The sequence below is a fragment of the Raphanus sativus genome, chromosome 3 (assembly GCF_000801105.2).
Source record: "Raphanus sativus cultivar WK10039 chromosome 3, ASM80110v3, whole genome shotgun sequence".
Taxonomy (NCBI): Eukaryota; Viridiplantae; Streptophyta; class Magnoliopsida; order Brassicales; family Brassicaceae; genus Raphanus; species Raphanus sativus.
In genome coordinates, this window is record NC_079513.1 from 27,972,393 (window position 1) to 27,986,075 (window position 13,683).

General features: G+C 35.0%; 3 protein-coding genes across 5 annotated transcripts; all 3 read left to right on the plus strand.

The window, feature by feature from the left end:
- Positions 1–43: 43 nt before the first annotated feature.
- On the plus strand, positions 44–5,306 carry LOC108844770 (uncharacterized). Of its 3 annotated transcripts, none has more exons than XM_018618069.2 (17): positions 44–195; positions 331–438; positions 1,088–1,133; positions 1,241–1,398; positions 1,497–1,614; positions 1,720–1,802; positions 3,009–3,068; positions 3,156–3,383; positions 3,476–3,572; positions 3,651–3,701; positions 3,799–3,879; positions 3,957–4,028; positions 4,180–4,242; positions 4,335–4,487; positions 4,658–4,715; positions 4,798–4,850; positions 4,943–5,306. In XM_018618069.2, the coding sequence occupies exons 2-17, from the start codon at positions 338–340 to the stop codon at positions 5,018–5,020; spliced, it is 1,500 nt and encodes a 499-aa protein (XP_018473571.1). In that variant the 5' UTR covers positions 44–195; positions 331–337; the 3' UTR covers positions 5,021–5,306. The 3 variants fall into 3 exon arrangements, with proteins under 3 accessions (XP_018473571.1, XP_018473570.1, XP_018473572.1); XM_018618068.2 differs by having other exon boundaries at positions 63–195; positions 328–438; XM_018618070.2 differs by having other exon boundaries at positions 190–216; positions 328–438.
- A 366-nt stretch (positions 5,307–5,672) lies between these two features.
- LOC108848053 (heavy metal-associated isoprenylated plant protein 6) lies at positions 5,673–8,079 on the plus strand. The gene is made up of 5 exons (XM_018621460.2): positions 5,673–5,831; positions 5,929–6,055; positions 6,149–6,444; positions 6,809–6,887; positions 7,129–8,079. Exons 1-5 carry the CDS (start codon positions 5,823–5,825, stop codon positions 7,803–7,805), a joined length of 1,188 nt encoding a protein of 395 aa, XP_018476962.1. The 5' UTR covers positions 5,673–5,822; the 3' UTR covers positions 7,806–8,079.
- Positions 8,080–12,746: 4,667 nt separating this feature from the next.
- Positions 12,747–13,602, plus strand: LOC108845954 (uncharacterized). The gene is made up of 2 exons (XM_018619158.2): positions 12,747–13,044; positions 13,178–13,602. Exons 1-2 carry the CDS (start codon positions 12,769–12,771, stop codon positions 13,442–13,444), a joined length of 543 nt encoding a protein of 180 aa, XP_018474660.1. The 5' UTR covers positions 12,747–12,768; the 3' UTR covers positions 13,445–13,602.
- Positions 13,603–13,683: the final 81 nt, after the last annotated feature.

The window sequence follows — 13,683 nt, forward strand, 5'->3', positions numbered from 1 at the left end:
TGCAAAGAAGAAAATATAAGAATAAGCAAGTTTTTTTTTTGTCTTTCTCTGCTTTTTTTAAATTCATAAAATTTGTATTTAATGGTTCACATTAGGGAGATTTTTGGTGGGTTAAAGATAGATCGGGTGTGGTAATAAGCAAATCTGATAGATAATACTTGCGACGCGATTTTCGAGTCTTCTTCGGAGTAAAAGGTGAGAACTTTCAGCTTACCCGTAAGCTCCTGAATCTGTGGATACTCTCTCTCTCTCTGTTCGATTCCAGTTTGCATTGACCATAAATTTCCTAGATTTTTTAGATCATTTTCTTTTGAATTGTTGCCACAGTAGGAGAGAGATGGAGATCGAGAAAGCGATGGGAGAAAGCGAAGACAAGAGGTTGAAGACAAAGTATAACAACGCCATCTTCGTCATCAAAAGAGCTCTTTCTCTCTACTCGTCAGTTCTCCTCTTCTCTTCCATCTTCAATCTTCATCTTCAGATTCATTTTGTCTTTACAAACTTGCACTTCAATAATTTTAGATGAAGCAAAATAAAATTTGCTACTTTCTATGGATGTGATTTATCTCTGAGCATCCGAAGAAAATTCTACTTATGATTGATGAACGTTGAAATTCTTTTTTGCTGAGATTTAGTAGGATTTTGTTGATCATTGGTCTCTGTTCAATTTTTCTACCGCTATGTTTTGAGATAAGCTCTTTCTTAGGGATGGATTTAGTTTATACGATCTTTCTTTTATGTTTGCTGATGAGCTTCTTAGATTCTAACCATGCTCTCTCTTATGACTTGTTAGGATCTTTTCATGAAGAAAAGTAATAATTTTTTCACATTTATCAGAGGAACAATCATAAGGATTCGAATTTCTCCTCTTCGTTTTTAAGTCTTTCTTTAGTAGCGCGCTTTTATATGCAAAAGATTTGTATGGTACGGTACTAAAGACTACATACATACCAAAATCATGTTAATCAAGATCAGCTCTAACTAAAAATGTGTGTGTCGTGTGTAATGCTGTGCAAGCATTACATTACAGTTAGATCCTGTATGGCAATCTACTTTTACTGATTCTTGAAACTATGGACTTGTGCAGTATTGAAGAGGTGGCCTTTAGTTTCAATGGAGGAAAAGATTCCACTGTAAGTTTAGTTTAAAACTCTTTCCCTTCCAAACAAAATGTCTCATGTTTTTCTATCTTCCTCGTTTCCTCGGTAATAATAGTGACTCTTATCATTGTGATTTTTAGGTGTTACTGCACCTTCTTAGAGCCGGCTATTTTTTGCATAAGAAAGAGCTTAGTTCTTCTAATGGAGGCCTACCAAGTTTTCCAGTCCGGACCATATACTTCGAGAGCCCTTCTGCTTTCACTGAAATCAATGCATTCACATACGATGCTGCTCAAACGTAAAGAAAAACAAGTTCTGCTCCTATCGTGTATGCTTCCAGAGTTATTCTTTTTCTCTTCTGGTTGGCTAATCATTTCATTTAATATATATTGGTAGTTACGGTATCCAGCTTGATATCATTCGTCAGGATTTCAAATCCGGGTTGGAGGCATTGTTGAAAGCTAACCCTATCAGAGCTATTTTTCTCGGCGTCCGAATTGGTGACCCTACTGCGGTTAGCTTCTCTTCAAACCTCAAGTATCATAAGCAAATAATTTTGTACAACTTGTGGAAATTTTCCATCATTGTGATTGATTGCTTCTCTTTGTTTTTATTCCAGGTTGGTCAAGAGCAATTCTCTCCAAGTTCCCCTGGATGGCCTCCCTTTATGAGGGTGAATCCTATTCTGGATTGGTCATATAGGTATCCTTTTTGCCCCCATAATCATATCTTCTTCTTATAGCTTTCTCTCTTGGTTGCTCTTTCCACCACAATAAATGTGGATTGGTGGTTTTATGAATCAGCGTGCTTGACCTGTAATAAATTTTATGAGTACTGTTTTCCTAATCTATTAACTTGCACTCGTGGTCACTGTGACTGGTACTTACAAAATATGACAGTGTCTAACCGGAAAAAGTGCCTATTTCAACATGAACTTTACGCGTCGTGCCTATTCCTTCACGAACTTTGTAGCAGTGCGTATTCCACACTGAACTAAACAAATTTTTTAAAATACTATATGAACTTTATGCTTCGTGTCTATTCCTTCACGAACTTTATAGTAGTGCGTATTTCACATTGAACTAAACAAATTAACGTATGACTAACACTTTTGATTTCTTAAACAGAAAATACTAACACTTTTGACGGTTAATGTACATATATATATATATATATATATATATATATATATATATATATATATATATATATATATGACTACACCTTTGATTTGCTGACAAAAAAAAAGACGAACACCTTTGACGCTCAAAATCGTGATTATATATATACACCGTCAAAGATGTTAGTCTTTCTTTGTCAGTAAGTGAAAGGTGTTAGTCAAGTCATACATTAATTTATTAAAACAACGTCATTTTGGATAAATGTTTTGTAAAATGAAAAAATTAAAAAACGACGGACAATTTCATAGAATTTATCCAAAATAGTCTTTTGATAAAATCAGTGATGACTATTACTTTTGACAGTCAATATATATAAGCACAATCTTGAGAGTGTATTTTATTTTTAATTTTTAATTTCACAAATTTATACAAAATGACGTTGTTTTGATACATTAACGGATGACTAACACATTTAACACTCAATATTGAAATAAGCACGATTTTGAGAGTCTATGTAGTATTTTTTGATTTTGGTTTTGTTCAATGTGAAATACGCACTACTATAAAGTTCGTGAAGGAATAGACACGACGCATAAAGTTCATATAGTATTTTAAAAAATTTGTTTAGTTCAGTGTGAAATATGCACTACTACAGAGTTCGTGAAGGAATAGGCACGATGCGTAAAGTTCATATTGAAATAGACACTTTTTCCGTGTCTAACCCATAAAAAGGTTTTGAAAAATTGGAAACTATAGCAATTATGCGTTTGAAATGTTTACAATGCAGAGATGTTTGGGCATTTCTCCTAGCTTGCAAGGTCAAGTATTGCAGTCTTTATGACCAGGGGTAAAAGCTCTCTCCACAGTTTCACTTTTTAAAATTTTCCTTCTTGCCCAATTCTTCTTATATTGTGTCTCATATCTGACAATGCAGATATACATCAATTGGGAGTATTCATGATACTGTTCCCAACGCGTTATTGTCTGTTAACGACACCAGCAGTAAGGAGAAATTCAAACCTGCTTATTTGCTTTCTGATGGGAGGTTAGAGAGGGCAGGCAGAGTCAAGAAGAACGCTTCAGTTAAGAATGACGTAGATAGTGATTCACATAAACACGAGGTGCTTTTGGCCTCAGTTATTGCTGTTGGCGATGAGATTCTGTAAGTCATTTGGCTTCTCAAAAGGTTCCTGCTTATTCTACTTAGGTGCAATTAAAATTTCTTCCAACCCATTTATCTGTTCCATAGCTCAGGTCTGGCACTGTTGAAGATCAGTTAGGAGTGCATCTGTGTAAAAAGCTGACTTCTGTTGGTTGGTCGGTGCAACAGACTTCTGTGCTTCGGAATGATGTGAGTGACATTTACTCATTGTCTTTGTTTCATCAACCAGAGAAAGTATATCTCTATTAAGGCTTCACTATATTTCAGATAGATTCTGTATCCGAGGAAGTTGACCGCCAAAGGTCTATCTGTGATATGGTGAGTCCGTTAAAACAGATTATCATAAAATCAAAGAGAGGTTTTGTCTTGGTAAAGATATAACTGACAGATATCCTGTGATTGATGCTTTTTGGAGGTATTTATTTATGGAGGAGTTGGTCCATTGCATTCAGATGTTACGCTGGCTGGTGTTGCTAAGGCATTTGGGGTTCGCCTGGTACGTGTCTCTTTCATACCATCTCAATGCATCTGAGTTTCGTCAGTAAGTTAAGCTAATAAAATCTGTTTATTCAGGCGCCTGATGAAGAGTTTGAGGAATACCTAAGGCATCTTATCAGCGATCAGTGCACAGGTGACAGGAATGAAGTGAGTTCAAAATGTTGAGAATAACTTTTTAATGGATTTTATCTATCTTCAGACAGAATAGCTAAAAACTTATAACATAGCAGAGTCGCTCTGATATGCTTTATCCATACATTGTTGTTTCTCACCAAGTTGATTGCTTTTGTATTTTCAGATGGCTCAGTTACCGGAAGGAATTACTGAACTTCTTCATCATGAAAAGCTTTCGGTGCCATTGGTAGGTTCTCTCAGAACTCTTCGGAGTTCAACATTTTCAGTATCTTCCTACAGTACCCATTCAATCACTGATCACCGGTCAAATTTCTGTAGATCAAGTGCCGCAATGTGATTGTTCTTGCTGCTACAAACACTGAGGAGCTCGAGAAGGAGTGGGAATGTCTGACGGAGCTAACTAAATTGGGTGCAAGTACATCACTTATGGAGCTATACGCATCAAGACGCTTGATGACATCTTTAACCGATGTATGTTTTTTCTTTCAATGCACCTCTCATTTTTTTGCCATGACTTTGCTACTTCTTTTGTTTCCATGCAAGCATCTGTGTTTAACCAAAGACAATAGTCACTTGCAGAAACTTTTCCTAGTTTCTTTGTAGAATGATGTTTTTTTTTTTTTGTTTTTCCTGGAATGCAGGTTGAAGTTGCAGAACCTCTTTCTAAACTTGGTCTTGAGTTCCCAGACATATATCTTGGTACCTGCTTCTCTATTATATAATTTAGCCATTCAGAGCATCTCTAAAGTCTCTCTCTGAGTCATAACCACATTTCTCACAGGGTGTTACCGGAAATCCAGACAAGGTCCAATCATCATCTGCTTGAAGGGAAAGGTATACAAACACAAACAAGATCTGGTTTTCATTTCTTTCCTCATTTTCTCAAAAAGCTCATAAGTCTTCTTTTATTATTATTTGTTCTACAGGATAATGCACGGATTGACTCAGCCGTAGAGGCTCTATGCAAGAAATTCAAGGAGGGTGTATTCGTAGACATGAAATAGATAACAGGGGTGAGTTACTGGTTGAGCTTGAGAGGCAGCTTCAATGGCCACCACTTGAATGACTTCTATGTTCTGGTGCTGAGAGGAAGCAACCGGAGATAATAGGATCAGAGTTTTTTTAACACTTTTAAAGAAACCACAGCAGTTGATGTTGCATTCTAGAATATGTTGATGGTTTTGTATTCATGAACGGTGGTTTAAGATTGATGATGGTTATGTTGCATTCTTGAGATTTGATTCAGAAAATTTGACCCCCAACTTTGTTTGAATTTACAAGGCACAAGTATATTATTATACTGAAAATGTAACCCTTAAGCCCTAAGAACATAGCAAAACACCTCCTTGATTTTATGACAAAAAGAAAAGTAAAAGAAAGCCCAAGCCCAGGACAAATAAGTTTGAATTCAATGGGCCGTGATAGCTCCGTGATTTTACCATCAAGTCGGGTAAAAAATGGTTTTAAAACGCCGTCATCCAATACGTCGTCGTTTGTCCTCATCGAAAAGGGCCCATTTAATGACGAGTCCCCAGCTAGACGGCATGAAAACAAACAAATGTCTCTCGCCTACTTCTCTGACCTTTTGTGTATGTATGCGCTTACATACATTACACATCATCTCTCCATCATAATAATAAAGTTTCATTGTCATCATCATCGAGACATTAACTACACACGGTCTATATATTCTTCCTCATCCTCTTTCTCCTTTCTCTTCAAAACAAATTGGTATTCTCTAGGATTTGTTCCAGAGTATATTCAAAGTGAAACAAAATCAAAACACTGATTCTTCTATCTACTACGATGGGTGAGGTCAGTGATCAGATACTATCCTCCTTCCTCGAGATTCTTCCTCTATGTTTAATTTCTTTTTGCTTAAAGTTTTAGTTTCAATGTGTGAATATTGCAGAAGAAGGAAGAAACGGCGACGAAACCTGAAGGAGAGAAGAAGCCAGCCACCATCACAGTCATGAAGCTTGATATGCATTGCGAAGGTTGTGGGAAGAAAATCAAACGACTCTTGAAACATTACAAAGGTATTATTATATAATAACAATTCTCGATAGATCACCTCTCTCTAGTTACAAAACCTTAACGCGAGTTATTTAATTCTTTGTTATATAATTCAGGCGTGGAAGATGTGAAGATTGATTATAAAGACAACAAAATGACGGTGGTCGGGAACGTAGATGCAGAGGCAATTCGTGATAAAGTCGCCGGGAGAATTAAGAGAAATGTGGAAATCGTGTCTCCCAAGAAAGAGGCTCCTCCTCCTCCTCCTCCTTCAGGCGGTGAAAAGAAGGTGGCGGATGAGAAGCCCGCCGAGAAGAAGCCCGCCGATGAGAAACCCGCCGGCGACAAAAAAGAAGAGAAGAAGAAAGACGAAGGAGCGAAGACAGCTCCTCCTCCTGCTCCACCAAAAGAGGTAATCGCACTATCTTTTTTTTCGTTATTTTAAAAGAAGAAAACAAATATAAAAATCAGATATGGAAAGTATAAAATATTTTTGAAGTTTCATACGTCAGTCCATTTGCATGTGGTCTGTAACGTGTGTGCGCTTCAAAACTTTACCGTATATTTACGGTATATTTATATTTAATACTCGTTCTTATCCAATTCCATTAGATGAAAACTTTTTTTTATCTAAGGATATTTTAATAAATAAATTATTTCGTAATCAGAATTTAAAAATTAACCATATATATATATATATATTTTTTTTTGTAACAAGTTAACCATATATATATTGATCATTGTTTCTGATGAAATTTTATTTTGATGTGATGCAGAATACGGTGGTTCTGAAGACTAAATTACATTGCGAAGGTTGTGAACACAAAATCAAAAGAATAGTCAACAAGATTAAGGGTGAGTTTACGATCCTAATCAAATTCATTTTTTGAAGGGTTCTTAGTCTCAAATAAATTAATTGATACGGTTGGTGATGGAAGCAACACAAGATTAATATACTTAAATAAGGTTGAACTACTTTTCTATTTAATATTTTAGTAGAAAAAATCAAATGGTTAGCTAGGAAGTGCTTATCTATGTCCTTAATCATACTATTAATTATAAATTAGTTAAATAATTTTTAAATGTTAATTTACAGGGGTTAATTCAGTCGCCATTGAAAGCGCCAAGGACTTGGTGATAGTGAAAGGGATCATTGACGTTAAACAACTCACTCCTTATCTCAACGAGAAGCTTAAACGCACCGTTGAAGTTGTTCCACCGAAAAAAGAGGAGGCAACCACCGTGGCAGCAGTGGCGGCGGCGGCTCCAGCTCCAGCTGGTGGCGAGAAGAAGGATAAAGGTGCTGGTGAAAAAAAAGAAAGCAAAGATGTCGTAGAGAAGAAGGATGGTGGTGGTGGTGAAAAGAAAGAGAGCAAAGATGTGGGAGAAAAGAAAGACGGTGGTGGTGAAAAGAAAAAAGAAGTTGCTCCAGCCGGAGTAGGAGACGGTGGTGCTACGGTGGATGTGAAGAAATCGGAGTATAGCGGTTATGGCTATCCACCTCAGCCGATGTATTACTACCCACCAGGACAAATGTACGGTCAACACTACATGATGCAAGGTCAATCATCTCAACCGTATGTACAAGAACCGTATGCTAACCAAGGATATGTACATGAATCGTATACAAATCAAGGATACGGCCAAGGGTATGGACAAGAAGCACCACCACAACCGTATATGAACCACCAAGGGTATGCAGATCCTTATGCTCATATGCGTGCTCCTCAGATGTTCAGCGATGAGAATCCAGAAGGATGTTCTGTTATGTAAGTGGAAATGAGAGGGTAATAAATTGTAAATAACTAAGAAAGGTAGATATTGTAAAATCGTATCTTAACCGGTGAAACTGGCCGGGGTATAACCGGTTTTTGAAAGAAGTGGGTTGGATTTTATATGTTGGTTGGTTTACTCTATCGACTATACAAATAAATATAGTTTCCTTCAATGATAAGATTAGATGCTCTGTTTAATAACTTTGTGTGCGCTAATGTATGTAATGTTCAAAGTGATCATAATGAAAATATTTATCTTTGCTACTTAAAAACTTTTTCTTTAAGAGAAAGCATCTTTCACAGTTATGATGAAAGTGAACGGTCCACCACGTTCCATATTGTGAAAGATCATTACAACTACTACTGCTCCAAGACTCGTTGTAAGTCGTTATGTACATATCGATACAATGATATTATCCTATTATCAACTCGTATTTTATTTCCAAGTATAAATTTGTAAGTCATACATATCCAATATTATTGATAACACAGCCGACAACATATTAAAGCCTCGTAGGAGGCGGTTACCGCATTTCAAATCAAACATACAACGAGAGATGAATAATTCATTACATACTGGCTGGTCTTTGTTTCAAATACGTTGATTTATAAAGCAATGTTAATATACTATATTAGACAAATTGTTAGTGCCATAAACACTGTATTCCATTTCGGTCGATAAGAACTTAAGCCTTTGGAATGTTCGGAAACAAAGGCTGTAAGAATTTGTGAAAAGGCAGAATACTGGGTTAATCTTTCAAGTTTTAAAACCCTGTTTAAGGAAAAGCTGAACATTTAGAATTCAACTTTAATTAATTTTGTATGGAGAATCATCTTTAGTGTTTCCAGAAGTTCCTACGTTCATAATAGCTCTTCCCTTACCATAAAGGGTAACACTATAATAGTTAATACAATAAGATACATTCAACTTGCTCTCAAAGATTACACATATGAAAGAAAAACGTATATATTTAAAATTATATGAGTATATGATTGTATTAATTGGGAAGAATATTTGGCTCACTAGTTTAATAAGGCCAAAAAGAAGAGACGATGGGGACGTTATTTATGGATGTTAGGTGCGAAAGAAGTTATGAGGTTGAATCTAGCTAATAACATTAGATCAAATTGCTAGATGTTTTAATATAGTAGTAGTATTGTGTCAGGAAAATTGTGCTAGAGTTGAAACTGTCTTCATCAGACATGATCATCCAGTGGCCAGAATTGCCAAGGGACAAATAACTATTAGCATTCTCCAATAGATACATTTATATACAGAGACTGATGTGGTTACTAAATTATACAAATATATTGAGGAATGCTGATGATATAGCAATCACAAAAAAGGATCCGATTGTCATAAACTACTCGAAATTGTAAAACCATGAAATTTTACTTGATTCGGATCTTTTCAAAGAAAAATACTTAAAACAGGAGGAGAATTCCATAAATATTGAAAACACAAATTTTCAGAATAAGGTTTAAGTTTCTAGCTATTTTCTGTTGAACAATTAGAACGATAATATTCAGAATAAGGTCTACAAAATACTTTCACCAACGATTTGCCAAACAAAAATTGTATTATCTAGTATTAACTAGATTGGGTGTAAAGCATATAACAATATCTGGAAGATATATAGAATATTAATTTTTAGATATATAACAAATTTTCTGGTTGACAAAAAGAAGATATATAACAAATTTATTGTTTCTATATTTCTATATTTTTTATTGCTGAAAACACTCGTTCGAGATAGTCTAGAATCTTCCAGCATTGCATGACTAGAAATGATAAAGAGATGATAAACTATATATAATGAGGTAGGAACAAATGAAATGTCATCGGTCCCTTCGTGAATAGAATTGTTGGTTCCTTTCACTCTCATCCAAAGTTAGAGGGGGCAGATTAAGCTAATAGCCATGCCTTCTACTTATTATTTCCATAAAATACAATGATATATTTCAATTTGGGAGTATCATAGATCAAACACCGACTATTGATGTAATTTTTCTTTAATTTATGATATGATTATATATACAACATAGTTAACCATGCAAAATATACGTCTGACGAAACCCACGTACGTAAATTTCTGTTTTCCACCATATAATAAATGAGGGCTAGCAGATTCGGATTCTGCTTTCAAAATCTTCCTTGGTTCCATCCGCACATTCATGAAAGAGATTGCCGAAGAGGCTTTATGCAAGCAGAAAAACGACTAGTTATTTAGATGGACCGATGTATGATCATGTTTACGTGTGTGTTTCACTGTTTCTAGAAAATGTAATTTTACACAAAAATGCCGATAATGCTTTTAAGACGAGAAGGTTCATTCTATTTCATGTGGCAGTAGAGGTTTTCTGTATTTTTGAATCCTGCAAATTACTAAATTATTAAACTTATTTTTTTTTTGTAGCCGGTTTATATTAAAGTGTGAAAATTGCTTTTAGATTGCATAACTTTGGTGTAGTTTATACATATTTTATCAGGATTTCTTAAAATAATAAAATGTTGTTTTCTTCTTGTTGACCCACACGGCAAATCGCAGAGACTAATAAGTAAAATGAGAACGTATGCATATGAGGATATTTGAATATATACAGTATTTGTTTGCAAAATAAATAAGAAATCATAAAATATATAATTAGCTGTGTAATCTAATTTGTTTCGATGGACAAACATATTCCACAATATCATATAATACAGATATGAACCATCTAAACCTCTATCTAAATATAGATGAGATTAAATGTACTAATGAATTTCTTGCACGATTATTCCAAATTTTTGATTTGAGAACACATTAATCTCGAATAGTTCTATCTATGAGGTTCAGTGTGAGTTCCACCAAAAGATAACATAGAGACAAAAATTGTATACTAAACTTCCTCAAATAATTTGCTGACGCGAAAACTCAACCCAACACTTAATTACGATTGCAATAACATATGAACTTATGATTGCAATTTAATAAAGAAGATCCTTCAGCGACATTATAATATATAATGATATCATGATGACGACGGCAAGTAAGGTAAAACCATGAACTAAACATGCCACGAGTTTCTGACTCAGCTGTGAGTGTGACATACAGTTACCACTGTACATACTATTTGTTTACTACTCTTCCATTTCTAAATGTTACTTATTTAATAAAATATATTAAATTTTATTTATATATGCATAATTTTTGGTGATTATTTTTCCGTAATTTTAAGTTAATAAAAATCTAATAAATATAATTAAATTCTTAAGATTTGCAATTAATAAATAAAATATATATTGAAAATTTAAAAATTAGATTTTTGAAATATTTTTTTCTATAATATGTAATTTTACGAAATAGATGAAATATTTTTTTTTTAATTCTTAGTAATAAACATCATATTTTTTTTTTGTAATTAAAGTAGATGCCGTTTGGAAACTTCTACACATCATATGTGTATATATGTGTAATTATGACTTATGAGAGCTTTTATTATGATGTATATTTAAGAATGAGCATGTGCCATGATGTATGATTAATGGTGTGGGGTTTTATGTTGACATGCTATAACTAGTGGGACCGATCCACGTCAGGCCGACATGGCAATCTTTATGTCGCTTTGTAAAGCTTCCACTTGTACAGCTGGAATATATAATTGCGGAAAATAGAAAGATATGTCTTATTTTGTAGTTGCAGGCAAATGTATATTCCCTTTCCCTTTTCCATATTTTGCTCTGATATGTTTTTACATCCCTCATTATTCTGGCTTTTTTTGTCAACATCATTATTGTGGTTTTAATATGCATAATATATTTGATTATTGTTCCTTTTTTTGTCAAAATTTGATTATTATTCCTAAGATTGAATTTTACTTCATTTTAATAGGACTGGTTGTGCTTTTCTTTTGATAGACATATAATTTAGGGTCTTAAGTTTATATTTTTCACAGATGTGAAATCAACGTTTGAAAATTCTACTTCAGAATAAAATTTTGTATTGAGAGTAGTCTGAATCCGGTGCATTAAAAAAATCTGACCCCTTTGCATTATCACTACACTTTAATTAAATTTATATTTTGTTATATGTACGAACAGTATTAAAGTCTAAATTTGTGTAAATATACATGAACTTTCAGTCCAAAATTGTTCAATCTAAAACATCACAAAAACTTATATCCTATTTATAGTGTGGATGTTCTGTATCCATCACATGGTACCATACGATTAACTCGAATTAACACCAGTAAATGCATCATGTAGCTCTTAAGCCGGGTTACAAATGAGATATAAGGGAACTCAAACCCAAACTGATATTACCATGTCAACAATCTTGAAAAGAAATATAAACAGCTTGCATTGCTAATCAAGCTTATTTTGTATATTGTAAGGACAATCCGACTTTTCCAAAATTACTTGGTCGCGCAGCCACACGTGCATGCAACCATGTTTCCACCTTGTAGACTCACGTATAAACTAATCAGTTTATTGGTTTTTTTGTTGTTGTTAAACGGGAGTAATTTATGATTGGTTTTCAACTATATCATATCCATTTTTGATCTCCCATAGTTGACAAAACCGGTCCTCTCTGATATACTATAGTCCAAGAACCGTTTTAATGAATTCTGACTATTTCTCTAAAAAAAAATTGAAACTAATTTGACCATTCCATTAGTTTCTGTAACTTGTCAAACACTTTGAACTTGAAACTTTCTTCAATGTAAGGCTGACTTTAATTTAAGATTTTTCCAGTTCAAGTTTTCTATACATTAGTTTTACTCTTTTAATTTTCTCTTCTTTAGTTCTTCATCAATATGGGCCGGACATGCAGAATGGGTTTGAAATGAAACGAAATTCATCTTTCGTGGGCCGATATGATTAGACCGAACCATATACAACCGAACCGGATAATTTAGACAATAACCGAAGCCGTTAATGAAATAATAGAATAGAACAGAACAGTTTCGGACAAAACCAAATGCTAACACAAATGGCCTCAAATGTCGGAAATCGAATCCGATTCCTGAGTTTCGGGAAGCTTCCACACGTATCTGCTTCACTGTTGAGCACCACCCAGAATCCTCGTAGCCTATCCCTTCTTCTCCTTCGTCCTCCTGTTCTTCCGTTTCGGCGTCGTTTCGTCTCCATCGTTCATCGTGGTCCTCTGCTTTGGATTCGATCATCTCCTCCTCTATCCTCCATGTCATCTCAGGCTGAATCTGGGGCTCCTCAACAATCCGATTGTTCAAAAACGGTGACCTTTCGCTGAAATTATTACTAAAGTTGAGATCTTTTTGAGTATATAGCTGCTAGGGTATCGAGTCCACGTAGCTTTAACCAATCGGATTTGTATTGCTTCTCTGGTGATATGAATTGTATCGGTGCAGGTGAGGATGGTGATAAAGGGAAGAGTACAGGGAGTTTGCTACAGGAACTGGACCGTTGAGAATGCGGAGCAGCTCGGGATTAAAGGATGGGTGAGGAACCGCAGGGACGGTTCAGTGGAAGCGGTCTTCTCTGGACCAACTGAAGCTGTGGAAGAAATGCAGCAGAGGTGCCGCCGTGGTCCTCCTGCAGCCATGGTTACTGGATTGGAGGCTTTCCCATCCACTGAAGAACCAGAAACAGGTTTCGAATACAGATCAACTGTCTGATTCGAGGGTTCCTTGAATGTTGCAGTGGTTACTTATGGATATAATAAAGTTGTAACAAGGCTTAGATTGACACACGTATTTTGATCAATTTGCTCTGGCCTGGGTCGTGTTTTAAAAAACTTGATAGCAACTCAATAAAAGAGATTCATTACCGTTTCCTTACGATGCAAATCTAGAACAGTGTAGAGAGCAATATTAGTGATCTACGCTTTCCCTTACTGCGGAAATAGACTCTTTGT

Bases quoted from the DNA above. Each gene is read 5' to 3' on its own strand.
- LOC108844770 (XM_018618069.2), top strand. From the start codon at position 338: ATGGAGATCGAGAAAGCGATGGGAGAAAGCGAAGACAAGAGGTTGAAG. The intron at 1,803-3,008 runs GTATCCTTTTTG...TTTACAATGCAG, and splicing joins ATTCTGGATTGGTCATATAG to AGATGTTTGGGCATTTCTCC. The intron at 4,488-4,657 runs GTATGTTTTTTC...CCTGGAATGCAG, and splicing joins TGATGACATCTTTAACCGAT to GTTGAAGTTGCAGAACCTCT.
- LOC108848053 (XM_018621460.2), top strand. The intron at 6,445-6,808 runs GTAATCGCACTA...GATGTGATGCAG, and splicing joins CTCCTGCTCCACCAAAAGAG to AATACGGTGGTTCTGAAGAC. The intron at 6,888-7,128 runs GTGAGTTTACGA...GTTAATTTACAG, and splicing joins AATAGTCAACAAGATTAAGG to GGGTTAATTCAGTCGCCATT.
- LOC108845954 (XM_018619158.2), top strand. From the start codon at position 12,769: ATGCTAACACAAATGGCCTCAAATGTCGGAAATCGAATCCGATTCCTG. The intron at 13,045-13,177 runs GTGACCTTTCGC...GTATCGGTGCAG, and splicing joins AATCCGATTGTTCAAAAACG to GTGAGGATGGTGATAAAGGG.